The 18,121-nt window shown below is 47.4% G+C and overlaps 1 protein-coding gene across 1 annotated transcript; it reads right to left on the bottom strand.

Annotated features, from left to right (window-relative positions):
* Positions 1 to 12,056: 12,056 nt before the first annotated feature.
* LOC137561152 (uncharacterized) lies at positions 12,057 to 16,328 on the bottom strand. The gene is made up of 3 exons (XM_068272409.1): positions 15,791 to 16,328; positions 14,014 to 14,176; positions 12,057 to 13,860 (listed from the first exon to the last, which is right to left on the bottom strand). Exons 1-3 carry the CDS (start codon positions 16,119 to 16,121, stop codon positions 12,957 to 12,959), a joined length of 1,398 nt encoding a protein of 465 aa, XP_068128510.1. The 5' UTR covers positions 16,122 to 16,328; the 3' UTR covers positions 12,057 to 12,956.
* Positions 16,329 to 18,121: the final 1,793 nt, after the last annotated feature.

Here is an 18,121-nt window from a genome sequence, read left to right as displayed (position 1 = left end):
CTGTAGAGTAATATAATTTTTAACCTTATGTTTTATTTCCTCTGCTTTCTCTTTACAACCGAACCGCTGTGAGTTATAACTGGCCACATTTTTCATTAATGCTACCTAAAACATTACTATCCTCAATGGAATTATGAAAATGTAGTGAAGATTTATAACATGGCTGCAATTGTAGGCTAACTTCATGTGTGCCTTTGTTTCAGCATGTCTATAATTAGAAGAGGTGGAACGGTAGAATTCTGTATTTTCTTTCTATAGTCATACATTACTTTTTAAAGAGGTGTAGATTTAAAAGACAAATGCCATAACCTACATAATAGTATAAACTATACCATGTGTGCTACAAAGGTGGCGTAACAATAGACCCTGCAAGGGATGCAGCCACGGAGGGTGGGGGGGTGGGGGGGTTATGTCTCTATTTAATAAGCAATAGGTCTATCACCACTTATGGCTACTTAGGCCATGTACACACACTCAACGCATATACCTCAGGAGTCAGGACCTGATCCCCTTGGGTGACATTATTGGGCCTCGTGTAACTGACGATGCACTGTGTTGCTATGAGAGGGGGCGGGGGGATGCCTAAGGGACAACTAGCAGCTCATGCCTGACGGGTGAAGCAGCGTGAACAATGGGATCGGCATGGGATCGGCATCACTGGGGTTGAGTAGATCTACCCAGCAAACTGCTCATGGGTTGGGGGTCACCGTACGCGTGCCTGATTGTCGGCTAAATGGGGATGTTATTGGCCGCCTCACTTAACTTAAGTCAGGCGTGCGTACGAGGCTTAATGTATAATTTGTTTTTGTTGGGAGCAGGGCAGAAACTTGAATATTTTTGGGTCATATTTTTGTAATATTTTTTCTTAATTTATATGCATTTTAAAGAGGAAATGTCACGAAAATCTTAAAATTTAAAACACATTCAAATAAGGCCTTGTTCACATTAGCGCTCCCTGTCCGGATCCACCTGATCGGATCCAGACCGTATACTGTACAAACGGAACGTACGTTCCGCATAGCAATGCAAAGTCTATGCGGACGTTCACATGCGTACGTTCCGTACAGAACAGAGCCGGATCGGATGCGGACTCCGGACACTTTTCCAACATGCGCTATTTTTTGGCTCCGGATCATCCAGCCAACGCACCCGGACCGGAGCCTGACTGCACCATCCGGAAATAGAAACCTATGGGGAACGGAAAGCACAGAACACACAGGATACAAACACCTGACGTTCTACCTCACTTCCTATGCGTATTCTAGCGGCCATTTCAGATGGGGACACATGGGCAGCAGTGGAGCAGCAGTGACTAACGTGCTGGAGCTGTTTGGCAGTATGTCGGAGGTGGAGGTGAGGCCTAAACAGTGGAGGACCTGATTCTACAGGTGCACCTGGTGCACCTTCTGCTGACCCCAACAATTTTATTAGTAATTTCGCTGTTTTTACCACACGGATCCGGATGGCAGCCTGATACATTCCTGATGCAAACGGACTGGATCCGGATCGGATCCAGATCGGAACCGTACGGTTCCGATCCGGATCAGGTCCTGATCCGATCCAGATCCGGTCCGTTTGCATGCCAAAACGCAAGTGTGAACGGGGCCTTAGAAGTACGTTTCTTTCTGAGTAAAATGAACCATGAATTACTTATCTCCTATGTTGCTGTCACTTACAGTAGGTAGTAGAAAGCCTGACTTTACCGACAGTTTTGGGCTAGTCCATCTCTCCATAGGGGATTCTCAGCATGGCCTTTATTCTTTATAAAGACACTACCTGAAAAGGATTTATACAACGATGCTGACCAGCCTCCCTGCTCGCTGTACACTTTTTTGGCAGTTGGGCGGAGCAAATGCCATTCACTAAGTGCATTTTGAAAATAAAGAAATCCCTGTGAGCCCCCCCCCCCCCCCCCCCCATGAGGAGATGGGCTAGTTCAAAACTTGTCGTTCTGTTAGATTTCCACTACCTACTGTAAGTGACAGCAACATAGGAGAAAAGTAATTTATGGCTCATTTTACTCTAGAAGAAACATACTTCTTAATTGTATATATATGTTTACATATATTTTAACTTTTAAGATTTTCGCGACAGAGGTCCTTTAAGAAAAAAACAAGAAAAAATTTAAAAATATGGTATTTTTCAGTTTTCACCTTCATATAGTTTTAAAATAAAAAAGTGCTTCTGCAGATTAAACCCACAAATTGTATTTGTTTATGTATTCTGTTTATCACAAAATCTTAATTATGTTGCTTGCTGGTACCACGAGTGGTGAAAATATTTGATTTTTTGTATAAATGGTCAAATTCACAACAAAAATTTGAAAAGTTCATTATTTTTACTAAGAACTAATGACATGAAATGGGGCATGCTGCTTACCTGCTGAATTCTTCAGAGAATGTCTATTGGCATTTTATCCTATTGCAAAGTATGCCCTGCTTTGGGACAGTGGAGTAGGTACCATTGGACATAAGAGACTTGGCTTACCAATGTATTTGCCAATATGTGTAACTCATGCCTTTATTTTACAGTTTGAGCTAGGTACTGCTGTACACCTGATGGGATTTGACCAAGGGTTTTCTCTGGCTGTCACTCCCAGTACAAGTTATAGGCATGTTCTAGGAACTGCTATTTGTTTCTTCTTTTTATTTAGCTTACCTGCTTTTAACATGTCAAACCACTATATCCTGATTGGTTCTGCTGCTGTACTTAATTCTGGAATCACACTCAATGCAATTTCCCATCCAATTGACGGGTGATCAGACAGAAAGTTGTACCATGTATACATGTCCAAATTGTTCCCGATCGATAAAGGATTATGATTTTGCAAAATTGATCCCTTTCTTGATCGGAAACACATCGGACATGTCAGAAATAATCGTCCGATTCCTGTCAATCGGACGGGAAATTGCATTGTGTGTTCCCAGAATAACTCTTTTCAGTTATTACAGGCAGTGATGCTCGGATACCCCTTTTTATTATTCGAGTTAGGTCGAATTCGAATAGTAAATTATTCGAGTTCGGTCGAATATTCGAGTCGAATATTTTTTACTATTCGATTCGACCTCGGAATTCGAGCTCACTATTTGAGTCGGTATTCGAGCTCATTATTCGAGCTGACTATTCAAATTGGCCTTAAATAGCTTCCAACACTTGTTTTGGGGGTGAATGATGCAAGAAACATCTTTTTTTCTAAGTAACAACAGCAAGTGATTATGTGGGGATGTTCCTTTAAAAAAAAAGGTGAAAAGAGAAGTTGTTTTCAAAAATTCTGTTCAGTACTGTATATACTTCTTCTATATCTTCTTCTTCTTCTATATCTTCTTCTTCTTCTATATCTTCTTCTTCTTCTTCTTCTTCTTCTTCTTCTTCTTCTTCTTCATCTTCTTCTTCTTCATCATCTTCTTCTTCTTCATCATCTTCTTCTTCATCTTCTTCTTCATCTTCTTCTTCATCTTCTTCTTCTTCATCTTCTTCTTCTTCACCTTCTTCTTCTTCATCTTCTTCTTCATCTTCTTCTTCTTTATCTTCTTCTTCTTCACCTTCTTCTTCTATATCTTCTTTTTCTATATCTTCTTCTTCTTCTTCTTCTTCTTCTTCTTCTTTTTCTATATCTTCTTCTTATTATTATTTTTCTATTTCTTCTTCTTCTTCTTTTTTTTCTATATCTTCTTCTTATTATTATTTTTCTATTTCTTCTTCTTCTTTTTCTTTTTCTATATCTTCTTCTTCTTCTCCTTCTTCTTCTTCTTCTCCTTCTTCTTCTTTTTCTATATCTTCTTCTTCTTCTATATCATCTTCTTCTTCTTCACTTCTTTCTCTTCTATATTTTTTTTTAAAGAAATGCAGCTATTTTTGAGCGTAATAAATAGCTGGTGGCGCATGGTGGAAGTGCCATTGTATGTGCTCCCTGGCAGTGGAAACACACGGACAGCAGGAGGTAAATTCAGCAGCAGCAGCAGGAGGAGGATGATTGTGTGGCAGCAGGCAGTCAATGAGGCAGGCAGCGAGACATAATAGGCTGTGGTACCTAGCGGTGGTACCAGGCCGTAAATACACAACATGAGGTTCCAGACAGCGGTCGTGAAGCCCACATCATGTCCAATACACAACTGGAACAACACAGTTTTCAACCCGGACACCTCTAAAAATAATATCACAAAGTATTAAAAAGTATATATATATATTTTTTTTTTTAAAGAAATGCAGCTATTTTTGAGCGTAATAAATAGCTGGTGGCGCATGGTGGAAGCACCATTGTATGTGCTCCCTGGCAGTGGAAACACACAGACAGCAGGAGGTAAATTCAGCAGCAGCAGCAGGAGGAGGATGATTGTGTGGCAGCAGGAAGTCAATGAGGCAGGCGACACATAATAGGCTGTGGTACCTAGCGGTGGCACCAGCCCATAAATACACAACAGGAGGTCCCAGACAGCGGTCGTGCAGCCCAGCCCACATCATGTCCAATACACAACTGGGACAACACAGTTTTCAACCCGGGCACCTCAGAAAAATTAAACCTTTTTTTTTCAATTGGTTTATTTTTTTTTTTAAGGCAAATTAAACAGATAGCTATTGTTGGACGTAATAGCTGGTGGCAGAGTGGCAGCAGAAGGTAAATCTGTGTACCCTGGCAGTGGGAAACACAGACAGACAGCAGAAGGGCAGTACACAGCAGCCCACTGTAGGTGTAAAATGCGTGGCTACAGGCGACGTAATAGTCAAACTGAACCAGGCTGGCTTAGTGAGCAGGAGCCAGGAGGTGGTAAAGGGTGGTAAGGCATATTAACGATGGTTCCGACAGCCAGTTCATGTCCCCCTCTAGCCAACAACAGGGACCAGGAACTCGCCTTCCACCCACGCCTGGTTCATCTTGAGAAACGTCAGTCTGTCCACAGACTTGTGAGACAGACGTGAGCGTTTCTCGGTGACCACGCCACCAGCTGCACTGAAGCAGCGCTAGGACAGCACGCTGGAAGGGGGACAGGACAGCACTTCCAGGGCGTACTGCGCCAGCTCGCTCCAGATCTCCAGGCGCTTGACCCAATACTCCATGGGATCAACAGGGGCATCGCTGTCAAGCCCGCTGTAGGACCCCATGTAGTCAGCCACCATGCGGGTCAGGCACTGGCTGTGACCGGAGGAGGATGCTGCTGCATGCACCTCCTCTCTAGTCACTGCTGGAGCCTCTACAGTCCTGTAGAGTTCGTTGCTGAGAGACAGCAGGTCTGTGGGGCGCTTGCTGCTGGATGCAGGCACCTGCTGCTGGATGCAGGCACCTGCTGCTGCCTCTGTGCTGGCTGGACAGTGGGGGTGGAAGGCTGGGGGAAGGCTTCCTCCAAGCGCTCAACAAGGGCCTGCTGCAAGCTCTTATTTGTTGCGCTGGGTCTCCTCCTGCAGGAGGCAGGAACTGGCTCAACTTCCCCTTGAGGCACGGGTCCAACATCATGCTGATCCAGATGTCCTCCCTCTGCTTCATCTGGATCACCCTGGGGTCCCTGCGCAGGCACGTCAGCATGTGCGCTGCCATTGGGAAGAGGCGGGCCACATGTGCTGGCACATCGACGGCAGTGCTGTCCTCATCCTCCTCCTCTGCCGCCTCATCCTCTCTCCACCCCCGCACCAACTCAGCTGCACTGTGCTGATCCCCCTCATCAGCAGCAAGGTCAGGGACCTCCACCAAGTCCTCCTCCTCCTCCCCCTCAGAGGAGGACTGTGCAGCTGCATGCCGCTCCTGCTGGGCCAAGGCTGCCGCTCCCTGTTCCAGCAAAGCATCGAGGGCCCTGTTCAGCAGACAAACCAGGGGCACCCACTCGCACACCATAGCATGGTCCCTGCTCACCATGTTGGTGGCCTGCAGAAAGGGAGCCAGCACTAAGCACACCTGCTGCATGTGCCCCCAGTCGTCATCGGGGACGATGGACGGGATGTTGCTGGTCTTGTCCCTTTTCTGAGCGGCGGACACAGTGGCCAGGGCAAGGTACTGGTTGACAGTGTGCTTCTGTTCAACCAGACCCTCCAACATCGCCAGGGTGGAGTTCCAGCGAGTTGGAACGTCAAGGATCAGCCGATTTTGCACGTCTTCCAGGCTCGCAGAGGCTGCAGGCAAGCGCCGGAAGTGACGCACAACATTCCTTGCCGTTTTCAGCAGTTCGCCCATCCCCTGGTAGGTGCGCAAGAACTTCTGCACCACCAGGTTCAGCACATGGGCAAAACAGGGGATGTGGGTCAGGTTTCCCCTGTCGATTGCGGCAACCAGATTGGCCCCATTGTCGGCCACCACCTCTCCGACTCTGAGGCCTCTGGGGGTCAGCCAAATCCTCTCCTGCTCCTGGAGTTTGGCCAACACATGGGTTGCCGTCAGTTTGGTCTTCCCAAGGCTGACCAACTGCAGCAGCGCTTGGCAGTGGCGTGGCTTCACGCTGCTGCTGAGGCGGGGGGTTTGGCCAGGTGTGCCGGAGGATGGCAGAGGATCGGAGGAACCTGCTGCAGTTCCCCTGACCCTGCGGGGTGGCACCACCCACTGTGTTGCTGCTGCTGCTGCTGTGCCCGCTGCTGCTCTCCCATCCTCACCCCCTTCCACCAAGCTGACCCAGTGGACAGTGAAGGACAGGTAGCGGCCTGTCCCGATGTGGCTGCTCCAGGAGTCCATGGTGACGTGGACCCTTTCACCAACCGCGTGCTCCAGCCCTCGCTCCACATTGGCCATCACAAAGCGGTGCAGTGCAGGCATGACCTGGCGGGCGAAGAAGTGTCTGCTGGGGAGCTGCCAGTCTGGGGCTGCACAAGCAAGCAGCGCACGCATGTCGCTCCCCTCCTGCACAATTGTGTACGGCAGGAGTTGGGAGCACATGGCCCGTGCCAGCAAGCCGTTCAGCTGCCGCACGCGACGGCTGCTGGGAGGCAGAGCCCTAACCACCCCCTGGAAGAACTCGCTCAAAAGGCTCTGGCGTCGCCTTTTGCTAGCACGGGAATCAGCGGAGACAGCAGAGGAGGCCACTGAGGACTGGCTGCCAGAACAGGCCTCGGTGTCGGCGGCAGGAGTTGCAGAGGGGGGAGGAGCAGTGCGTTTCCGCACTCCTTCTGGTGGTGCTGGAGGAGCAGGAGGGCGGGTGGCTGCTGTTGCTGCTGCTGCTGCTGAAGGCTGTGCAGTGCTGGGTGTGGTGCCACTGCCAGCACCAGATGCCTTCAGCCTCTTGAACTCCTCATGCTGGTGGTAATGTTTAGCAGCAAAATGGTTGATAAGAGAGCTGGTGCTGAACTTTAAGGGGTCTGCATCTCTGCTCAACTTCCGCTGACAGTGGTTGCAAGTGGCATACTTGCTGTGAACTGTGGGCATGGTGAAAAATTGCCAGATTGGTGACGTGAAAAACCCCCTACGGACTGGAGCCGCTGCTGCCTGTCTCCCTGTGGTGGTTGGGGGGGGGGCTTGGGTGCGGCTGGTGGTGGTACTGGCAGATGCTGCTGCTGCTGAGCCTGAGACACCAGCAGGCTGTGGGACCTGCCTACTGCTGCCAATGCTTGCAATGATGCACCTCCTTGCAAGGCCCACAAGCGCATCCTCCTCCTCCTCCTCAGAGCTGCTTATGATGACATCCCCAGGAGCTGGTGGCACCCAGTCTTTGTCTGTCACCCTGTCATCATCATCATCATCATCCTCCCCCTCCTGAAACATGTCCTGCTGGGATGATGACCCCCCAAACTCCTCTCCTGATGCATGGATGGGCTGCTTGACTGTCGCCACAGTCTTGCTGTCCAGTCCCTCCTCCCCCAAAGTGCCCATCAGCATCTCCTCCTCAAAATCGCCAACAACAGCAGACAATTCACTCATGATGCCTGGGGTCAAAAGACTGCTGAATGACAGGTCGCCAACTGACAGTGAACTGGCCTCCTCCCCAGGCCCTGCTGGGCGGCTGCTGCGAACAGGGGTGGTGGTGGTGGTGAGGGTGTAGCCTCGGATGCAGAGCTGATGGCGGGCTGCTCATTCTCTGTCATCAGTTGCATCACAGTGACTGCATCCTTTTCCTCAATGGGACGTTTCCGACCCGGCTGGAGGAAAATAGGAGCAGGTACTACACGCTGCTGCTGTGTCTCTGCAGCGTGAGTTGCAGATGCTCCTGCTGGGTGCCCAAGGCATCCACGGCCAGTGGCTATAGGCGGAATGTTAGCCACTGATGCAGCTGCTGCTGCTGCGGAACTGTGCATGGTGGCGCGGCTTGCCACAATGCTGCTCCCTCTCCTCCTGATTCCCTTGCTGCCCTTCCCCTTGCCCAAACCGCGCTGGCTGCCACTTCCAGACATCTTAGATGTTTTTGGCGTAAACAAAAAAGTTTTTTAAAAGGGCGGGTGAAAAGTGGGGTACTTTAATGGAGTGGGTTGGTGGGTGAGGTGCACTAATCACTAAGTGATTAGATCGCTAAGTGATTACTAGTACAGTACAAATACAAAATACAATAATCAGTAATCAGTAAGTGTGAACAGTGAACAGTGAGTGTGTCCCCTAGTACACTAGTACAACTAGAAAATACAATAATCAGTAGTAATCAGATTCAGTAGAAGGAAATAGAGTGTGTGTACACTACAGACAGTGCACGCAAACACACACGCAGGAGCTAGCCTATGAACAGTGACTGAGTGTCCCTAGTACAGTAAGTACAACTAGAAAATACAATAATCAGTAGTAATCAGATGATTCAGTAGATGGGAATAGAGTGTGTACTGTGTACACTACAGACAGTGCACGCACACACACACACACACACACACACACGCAGGAGCTATGAACAGTGACAGTGAGTGTCCCTAGTACAGTATAACTACAAAATACAATAATCACTCAGTAGTAAAGGACAAGACAGGGTAGAGTACACAGCACAAACACTGGTATAGATGAGAAATAAACTAACAGAGGACAGGAGGACAGCTGCCCACACAGGCAAGGCCCTGAGGCCGAAAGCTCTAAGCTTGCCTGCAGCAGCAGCTGTCTCTATGTAACACACAAGCTACTAACTAAAATACAATCTCTATCTAGCTAACAACAATATAGGTGTGTATAGCAGGTGTATGTGAGCAAAAACGCTAGGTGATTGACCACAATAGAGCACTTGCTAAGCCAAAGCACAAAGGAGCAGATCTCTCTCTGTACAAGTCAAGCAAGGACGGATTTATAGGGTAGGGGCTGGCCAGGGTCCCCCTCTGTGATTGGCTGCCATCAGAGGGCCTGGGAGCCCTCTGATTGGCTCTAAGGACATCAATCTGGGCTATGACGCTATTCGAGCTCGGTATTCGAGCTCGAATAGCGCTGTTTGCTCGAATAGCGCGAATAGTGAGTGGGCTTTTCGAGTTCACTCGAATAGCCCATTCGAATAGCTGCAGCTATTCGAGCTCGAATACCGAGCTCGAATAGCTGAAAAAGAGCTCGAATATTCGAGTTACTCGAATATTCGAGCTCTGCTGAGCATCCCTAATTACAGGTTTACAAACAATGTTTTGCATTACCCTAACAAGGAACAGGCAAATAAAAGCATTTATTCTGCTCACAATAGCTGTGCACATTTCCTTTACCTCTGTTTGTATGCCCCCTGCCTCCATATCTTAACAATGGAACATTGCTACATGATAACTGCATTACAATTAAGCTAAAATGATTTGCTTAAAGTGACACTGAAGCAAAAACAAAAACTAAAAAAAAACTTTACAGACAGTGACAGCGCTCAAGGATGCACCTGAATTGCAAGCCTACAGAGGCAATGCAGAGCCCCTCTAGAACTGAATACATGCCTTGAATACAAAACAGATGCAAATGATGTGCTAATTCTAATTATTATTATTTATTTATTTTTAAAGTGGATGTGAAGCAGTGAATGCAGCTAGCCACAAGTATACTTACATTTAATGTGCACAGTGGGAGACATGGCAGCGCTTTTAAACAAAACTTATCCTGAATGATTAATCTGCATTGATGTGCAGAGCTCCAATAACTGGACTATATTACACAACTAGCACTCACTACAGGCCAGGGGCGCCTCTAGCCATTTTGTCGCTCCAGGCGAGAAAACCTGTGGCGCCCCCCCCCCCCATGCGAAAATAATCATAAAGCGGCAGCGTTTAACCAGAAAATCATAATGCTAAACCAGAAAATAATCGTTGTCTGGTAGATCAGGTGACCTTGGGGAAGAAAATAGGTAGAGAGAGGGATGAGAGAAGGGAGAGATACTGGAAAGTGGGAGTCACAGGAGAGAGAATGAATGGGAGAAATATCTCACCACGGGGGTCCTGTTTGGCAGGGGCACACAGTGAAAGGAAAAAGCAGGAAGAGAGGGAGGGGGACAGAGCACATGGGAAGCAGATACTGAAATGCAGCAATCAGGAGGGCAGCTAGAGACACAGAACTTTCTGCAGTAAGTCAGCTTATGTTAATAGTGCTGTAGAGTGCTTCCCTACCTCTGCTCCTGTCACTGCAAATCCCATCATTATCCCATCCTGGACAGTATGACAACTGGCTGTTCTACTGATTAATAAGCATATACTGTAAGGCTAGGTCCACACTAGACCCAGTTGCAGGACGGATGCAGCAGTCCGTGCTCAGGGGAACTCCCGCGGAACGCAAACGGATCCGTTTTACCAAAAAGTGCATCCGTTTTGCATCCGTTTCCGGTCCGTTTTTAACCCCAAAAAACGGACAGAAAACGTTTCTATGCCTTTCAATGGAATTGAAGCCAAAAGGGAGGAGTTTTTGGGACAATAATCAATAAATTTGAATGGTAATTCAATGGGCAGGACATGGGTGTGGTCAATTCAGTGGGCAGGACATGGGTGTGGTTAATGTTTTAAAAAAAAAGGTTAAATAACCTTTTTTGAGCATGGGGAATGTAGTTGCGGTGGCTGTGGGAGTGGATTTGGAACAATAGCAGGGAAGTGGGAGTGGTTTTTCTGTAAAGAAAGTAGATGAGCACCATGTAAGGATATTTTTAATGTACAGGGGAGTGTTTTGGGAGTGGCTTTGATGTCTATTGTGTGAAACACCTGTTTTCAGCACATTCCAGCAGGAGAGCACTCCAGCCACTCCAGCACTGCTGCCCAGCCAAGGCCATGGACCCCATTGTCTTTATGTACTGGCTTAACCTAGCCTGGCTGGGTGTCCTGCTGTACTATGCCGGAAACCTCCTGGAGTCAAGTCGGAGACGGTGGTGGGTGCATCCCCTGTTACAGGAGAGGGAGAGGAAAGGGCAGTTCTCTCAGCTCTACAGAGACCTCAGACGACACCCACCAAAGTTCTTCAACTACTGCCGGATGTCTGTGAGTGTGTAAGTACACTTGATTAACAATTTTACCTATACTTTACCTTGTCCTGTTCCCATATTTGTCACATTGCTAATGGTGTTTTCCTTTCCTTTTTGAAGCTTTGATAAACTTCTGGAGATGTTGAGGCCCCATCTTCAGAAGAAAGACACCAGGTTGCGGAAGTCCATCACCCCAGAGGAACAACTTCTGATCACCTTGCGGTAAGTAATGTCTGCTTTACCTATACCACTTTTCATTTTGTATTGATGAGGAGACAATTTTGTAAACAAACAAAAACTTTATTTTTTTTGGAGTTTTTATTGAAAAACTACCAACATGGTAGGTTATAAAGTTCTCCTTCCAACCTGGAAGAGACAGGTTCAGAACATGTACTTGCTGTTCAGGCATTCAAGTCTTTACATTTTGTGTCTTTGTTTTCCCCTTCCCCCCAGAACACATGTCTTGCACATGACCGGGGTCAGCCCAGCTTGGACAATAGACAATTGTCTTTGCTATCTGCTGTTCAGGGAGAAAGATTAGCTCTATTGACCCCGGGGGGGGGGGGGGGGACATTGGCCATGAGCAGCAAACATCAGTAGTGCAAAGTAATTTAAAGTGCAGTACCTAGAACACATCTTAAAATTTCTATAAAATGTAAACAATGTTGCTCACAAGGTGGATCCCACACACTGCCTGCCTCAGTAGATTGAGCTACCTGCCATTGTAGGCCTAGGATCAACATCATCCCTTTGTCGTGCTGATGGAAAGCTACGTTGGGCATGTGTTGATCACAAGGCCTTCAAAGGCAGGTAGCAAATCTAGTGAACCAGGGGGTGTGGGACATTGGCCATGAGCATCAAAGCTCTATAGTGCAAAGTAATTTAAGTGCAGTACCTAGAACACATCTTAAAATTTCTATAAAATGTCAACAATGTTGCTCACAAGGTGGATCCCACACACTGCCTGCCTCAGTAGATTGAGCTACCTGCCATTGAAGGCCTAGGATCAACTTCATCCCTTTGTCGTGCTGATGGAAAGCTACGTTGGGCATGTGTTGATCACAAGGCCTTCAAAGGCAGGTAGCAAATCTAGTGAACCAGGGGGTGTGGGACATTGGCCATGAGCATCAAAGCTCTATAGTGCAAAGTAATTTAAGTGCAGTACCTAGAACACATCTTAAAATTTCTATAAAATGTCAACAATGTTGCTCACAAGGTGGATCCCACACACTGCCTGCCTCAGTAGATTGAGCTACCTGCCATTGAAGGCCTAGGATCAACTTCATCCCTTTGTCGTGCTGATGGAAAGCTACGTTGGGCATGTGTTGATCACAAGGCCTTCAAAGGCAGGTAGCAAATCTAGTGAACCAGGGGGTGTGGGACATTGGCCATGAGCATCAAAGCTCTATAGTGCAAAGTAATTTAAGTGCAGTACCTAGAACACATCTTAAAATTTCTATAAAATGTCAACAATGTTGCTCACAAGGTGGATCCCACACACTGCCTGCCTCAGTAGATTGAGCTACCTGCCATTGAAGGCCTAGGATCAACTTCATCCCTTTGTCGTGCTGATGGAAAGCTACGTTGGGCATGTGTTGATCACAAGGCCTTCAAAGGCAGGTAGCAAATCTAGTGAACCAGGGGGTGTGGGACATTGGACATGAGCAGCAAATCCTACTTTTTAGGATCTTGTTCATGAAACAAAGAGTAGTTTCCACCTATTTGCTGGGGAGACGTATTAAGGGGGCTGGGTTGCATACTGCCACCTAGCTGAGTATAAACGGGACGTTCATCTGCTTGAGAGGGAGGGAAGGAAGGGCCTTGCTGATAACTCTGGTATGACTGAGAGGGAGATGGACCCTGGTATGGCTGAGTGTGAGAAGGTTGCCATGCGCTAGGTGGCCTACTTGTTGCAGTTGAGAATTCAAAATGACTTTTGATACACTCAAGCAAACTACACTGGCACTGTATTAAACGATGTCGTGGCACTTGTTCCATGAAAGGCAAAAGTGACATCACCGAGTAGTACACTTGGCTGTTCTGGTGTTGCATTATCCGGTCAATCTCGTGGCGATGCTGCATGTGTAGAGATTGAATCTGCTCCTGAAACATCTGCCTTTCCTTTTGGAGTACTTGGTTGGATTCATCTAATTGATTTTTTAGCATTTCTATGTGTTGCAAATATTGTTGTGATAGACCAGAACTTGGATCCTGTAGTCTTCGTGAAACCATACTTTCTTGATTGCGCATCATTCCCACCAAACTTGAAACAGCTCCAGCCATCTGAACATTAGCTGTTCTGCTCTGTCCACGAGCACTTGTAGGGCGAGCAGCTGGTCGTCTGGCTTCTGAACGAGTGGTTTCAGCATTTGCTTTGTCGGTGGCAGGTTGTGCGTCTGGCCGTGGAGTAGATGTGGAAGGGGTTGGTGACTCAGATGTCATAGAATCATCCTCTACTATGTCATCCACGTTGATGGTTGTCAAGTCTTCAAAGGAATGTTCAGGGGACGAATCCCTATTTGTCGCGGCAGGTGCTTCATTAGAATCATCCATGAGTGCATCAAAATTATCTTCAGTACTGTGGGTAGAAAATAAACAGCAATGGTTACATGTGTGAAAAGTAGAGGCGCATCGGTGTTTACAAAAAAAAAAATTGAACTACAAAGATTAAACTGTTGTGGGAGAGCATACACATAACAGCAATTTCAAGTTGCAAACGTCACTCACTCACCCTCGCGCTTGTACGAGTGGTCGTAAGAATGAAAGAAGGCGAGTGTGGCAATATGGAGTCCTTTTCGATGCCCCACTTCCACTCCTCTGTTCGTCTTTCTCCACCTTAAGTTCCTTGACAAAACTGTCCCGTATACTTCGCCATTTTGTCTTCATTTTTTCAACTGTGTAAACAACAAACAAACAATATGTTGTCATTTCATTTCAGGTTCCTTGCGACGGGACAAAGCTATGCAAGTTTACATCTAACATTCAGAGTGGGCAAAAGCACCGTCGCCAACATCGTGAACAGGACAAGCCGGGTGATCTGGAGCAAGCTCGTCGAGAAGTACATGCCGGTTCCCGACTCTAAAAAGTGGATAGAGGTTGCTGAACTGTTCTGGGATAGGTGCAGCTTCCCAAACTGCCTAGGAGCCATTGACGGCAAACATGTGCGGCTACAGAAGCCAGCGAGGAGTGGGAGTCTGTATTTTAATTATAAAAAGTACTTTAGTTTGGTACTCCTTGCTGTAGCCGACGCAGACTACAAGTTTGTATACGTCGACGTTGGCTCCTACGGCGGTTCAAGTGACTCGGGGATATTCCGGCGCTCCAGGTTACATGGACTACTGAATGAGGACCGGCTGGACATCCCCGGGGACAAGCCATGGCCTGGAAGAACATCGCCCAGCTACCCCTACGTGTTTGTTGGCGACGAGGCCTTTGCCTTGTCACACCATGTCATGCGGCCGTATGGGATGAGAGGCCTCGGCCGCCAGCAACGCGTGTTCAATTACCGGTTGACAAGGGCTCGTAGGATGGTGGAGTGTACATTTGGCATCATGTCGAACAAGTGGAGGATGTTCCACTCGCCACTACAGCTGAGCCCTGCCAACGCCACAGCTGTAGTTAAAGCAGCTTGCATCCTCCACAACTTTGCTCGACAGGAGCAAGGGTACAATCTCCAGCATGCCGACATGGACTACTTGCCCCAAATTCGCCGGTATGCGACAAGGGGTAGGGTTCAGGCCCAGAGGAATCGGGATCGGTTGGCACAGTACTTCTTGTCGCCGGAGGGGTACTTCCCATACCAAGACATTATTGTGCCTCTTTGAGTGGACATTGTTGTTGCTGTACTTGTTTTTGTTTTTTTTAGTGGGTGGGTGATGGGGGGGGGTTGATTACGCTGTTTTTAGTTACACATTTTATATGTAAATTTTTAATTGTTTCTTTCTTTGTTTAATAAACTTTTTCTAAACTTTTTACAGATGAGTGTTCTTATAAATGCAACATGTGTGGCACTGGGGAAGCCAGTTTAGGAGACACTTCAGGGGGGCAGAGCATTTTTGAGACACTGAGGGGGCTAGATTGAGGGGGGGGGGGAGGGGACGGTGGGGGGCAGAGAGTGGCAGTTTAGGAGACACTTCAGGGGGGCAGAGCATTTTTGAGACACTGAGGGGGCTAAATTGAGGGGGGGGGAGGGGACGGTGGGGGGCAGAGAGTGGCAGTTTAGGAGACACTTCAGGGGGGCAGAGCATTTTTGAGACACTGAGGGGGGGGTAGATTGAGGGGGGGGGAGGGGACGGTGGGGGGCAGAGAGTGGCAGTTTAGGAGACACTTCAGGGGGGCAGAGCATTTTTGAGACACTGAGGGGGGGTAGATTGAGGGGGGGGAGGGGACGGTGGGGGGCTAAAGAGTGGCAGTTTAGGAGACACTGGAGGGGGGGGGGCAGAGAGTGGCATTTAGATTACTTAAAAACATGTATTTCAAACCACACAGATATGAGGGGGCACACTTACGTTCCTTGGCCTGCTTCCTGGATGGAAACTTGTCATACTCAGGAACAAATTGTTTTGTGATCTCCTCCCATACCCTCCTGGCATGCTGTAGGTCACTATAGAGGTCATTCTTCTTATCGTACAGCTCTGGCCGCTCTTGGACGGCCATAATGAAGTCCTCCACATTGATGAAGCTCCTGGGCATGATGGCTGCACTCGTGTCTCTCCCAGCTCGTAAACAGGAAGCTGTCAGAGATGACGTTGAGGGGAGGAGAAGGAAGTTCAGGCTTTCCGTTTTGTCATCCGTTTTTGGTGCTATTTTGCCTGTGGAGATGGAGATGCGTTTTCCCATTGCTTTGCGCTACCCATCCGTGTATCCGTGGTCCGTGAAAATGCAGCAGATCCGGACCTTCCGTTCAGGTTTTGAAAACGGGTCCCCGCAAACGCAGACGGATCCGTTTTTTACTTGGGTGAGGCTGGCTGCTATTTTCAACATTAGTATCCGGGACTCCGTTTTTCATCCGGTTTGAAAAACGCAGCCACGGATACGTTTCCGGACCTAGTGTGGACTAGGCCTAAGTGACAACATATATGCTGATAATCAGAATGATTTAATGATGGGCAGCCAGGGTTTGTATTGTCCAGGATGCAGAGAATGATGATTGCAGTAAGAGGAGCAGAGATCCCACCATCCAGATCCAACTCACTGTCACAGTCTCCCTGGTAATAGCGGCAGACATCAGGTCAAGTTTCATCTCCTCTCCCCCTCCTCCTGGCACAGGCAGCTGTGTCACACTCTGCCCTCATGGCTGCTGTGCGTGTGTGTGAAGGCTTCCTTCTGCCTCACACACACAGGTCCGGTCCCTCCATTCACTGCAGTGCAGCCAGTGTGTCTAGCAGCTGGAGTCTCTGTGGACACAGGGACATGGTAAAGTTTAACCTGTGCGAATGACCAGCATGTCGCCCTAACTCTGCTGGCAAGGGGGCGGGATTAGAGGCGGGAACGGAGTTCACTAAATACTGTGGCTACCAATGTGAAGAGGAGGCAGCCTCAGAGGAGAAGGCGTGGAGCAGAGCTCTGTTTCTCCCTCTATTGGCTGGAGGAGGAGGGGGGAGTGTATGGAGGTGGGGCAAAGATATCGCTCGAGTCTCTGACTCTCTGTCCTCCTCTCTGTAAACAAACTATCAATACATCACGCAAGAAAATTTGTTTACATAGCAGCGGCGGCCGGCGGGTGGCCGCAGCTGCGCCTGGTGACATGCACAGCGCCCCCAAGCGGCTGCTTGTAATGCCTGCTGGTTCAGGCGCCCCTGCTACAGGCACAGGGGGTGTTAGCTTCAGTGATAATGTGCGCACAAATTATGACCTAATAGACTTCCCCACTGCGGTGACGTACCCCCTCGGTGAAGACCTAACCACTAATCTAACAATAAAAACATAATAATCCTCGTGCTGTTTATCAAATAAATGGTATATATATTTCATAAAACAAACAGACAAAAAAGTGACAGCGCTCAAGGAAGCACCTGAATTGCAAGCCTACAGAGGCAATGCAGAGCCCCTCTGGAGCTAAATACATGCCTTAAATACAAAACAGATGCAAATTATGTGCTAATTCTAATCTAAATTTTTTTTTTTTTAAAGTGGATGTGAAGCAGTGAATGCAGCTAGCCACAAGTATACTTACATTCAAAAACTTACATTAAAAAAAAAATCTTATGATATTATGAATTGTATGTGTAGTACAGCTAAGAAATAGAACATTAGTAGCAAAGAAAATAGGCTCATAGTGTTTTGCAGTACAGGAAGAGTTAAGAAACTTCAGTTGTAATCTATGCAAAAGAGCTTATCTGAGCTCTCCGACCCCACTTGGGTTGAAGACAGTCCTGTTTTCTGAAGCACTTATACATCAAAGAAACAGTGAGAGACAACTTCAGATAAGGTTTTACTGCTGTGAAGTTAAATGGGTCATTAGCTCTGCTCTGTTTCATAGTTTAAAATAAAGTGTGGTTTGTAAACTGCAAATACGACAGAATGATGCAATGTTATTAAAAAAGAAAAAGAAAAACGCTATAAAAACTGTTTTCTTTGCTACTAATGCCCTATTAATTATCCTTATACACATACAATTAATTCTATCATAAGATTTTTTTTCCCTTCAGTGTCACTTTAACAAATCTGGGTTTACTGCAGCAGTATAGAATATGGGGATTACACAGAGGTCTGAGGAAGATCTATTTATTTAGACACAGTATAATTTGTTCACTCATAATATAGCTCTCAATTCTCCTTTTTTTTGGGGGGGGGGAGGGACAAACCAATCAAATCGTCCTTTTCCTATTTTCTGTTCA

Source organism: Hyperolius riggenbachi, chromosome 3 (assembly GCF_040937935.1).
Source record: "Hyperolius riggenbachi isolate aHypRig1 chromosome 3, aHypRig1.pri, whole genome shotgun sequence".
Classification (NCBI taxonomy): domain Eukaryota; kingdom Metazoa; phylum Chordata; class Amphibia; order Anura; family Hyperoliidae; genus Hyperolius; species Hyperolius riggenbachi.
Note: the sequence above shows the minus strand (reverse complement) of the source record. Positions and strands in the feature narration are given on the sequence as shown.

What these genes read in the sequence shown, in the direction of transcription:
- LOC137561152 (XM_068272409.1), bottom strand. Translation starts at nt 16,121, where the DNA reads ATGGGAAAACGCATCTCCATCTCCACAGGCAAAATAGCACCAAAAACG. An exon ending in CAGGAAGCAGGCCAAGGAAC is followed by an intron (nt 14,177 to 15,790) that starts GTAAGTGTGCCC and finishes TTGTTTACACAG; the next exon opens with TTGAAAAAATGAAGACAAAA. An exon ending in CCACTCGTACAAGCGCGAGG is followed by an intron (nt 13,861 to 14,013) that starts GTGAGTGAGTGA and finishes TTCTACCCACAG; the next exon opens with TACTGAAGATAATTTTGATG.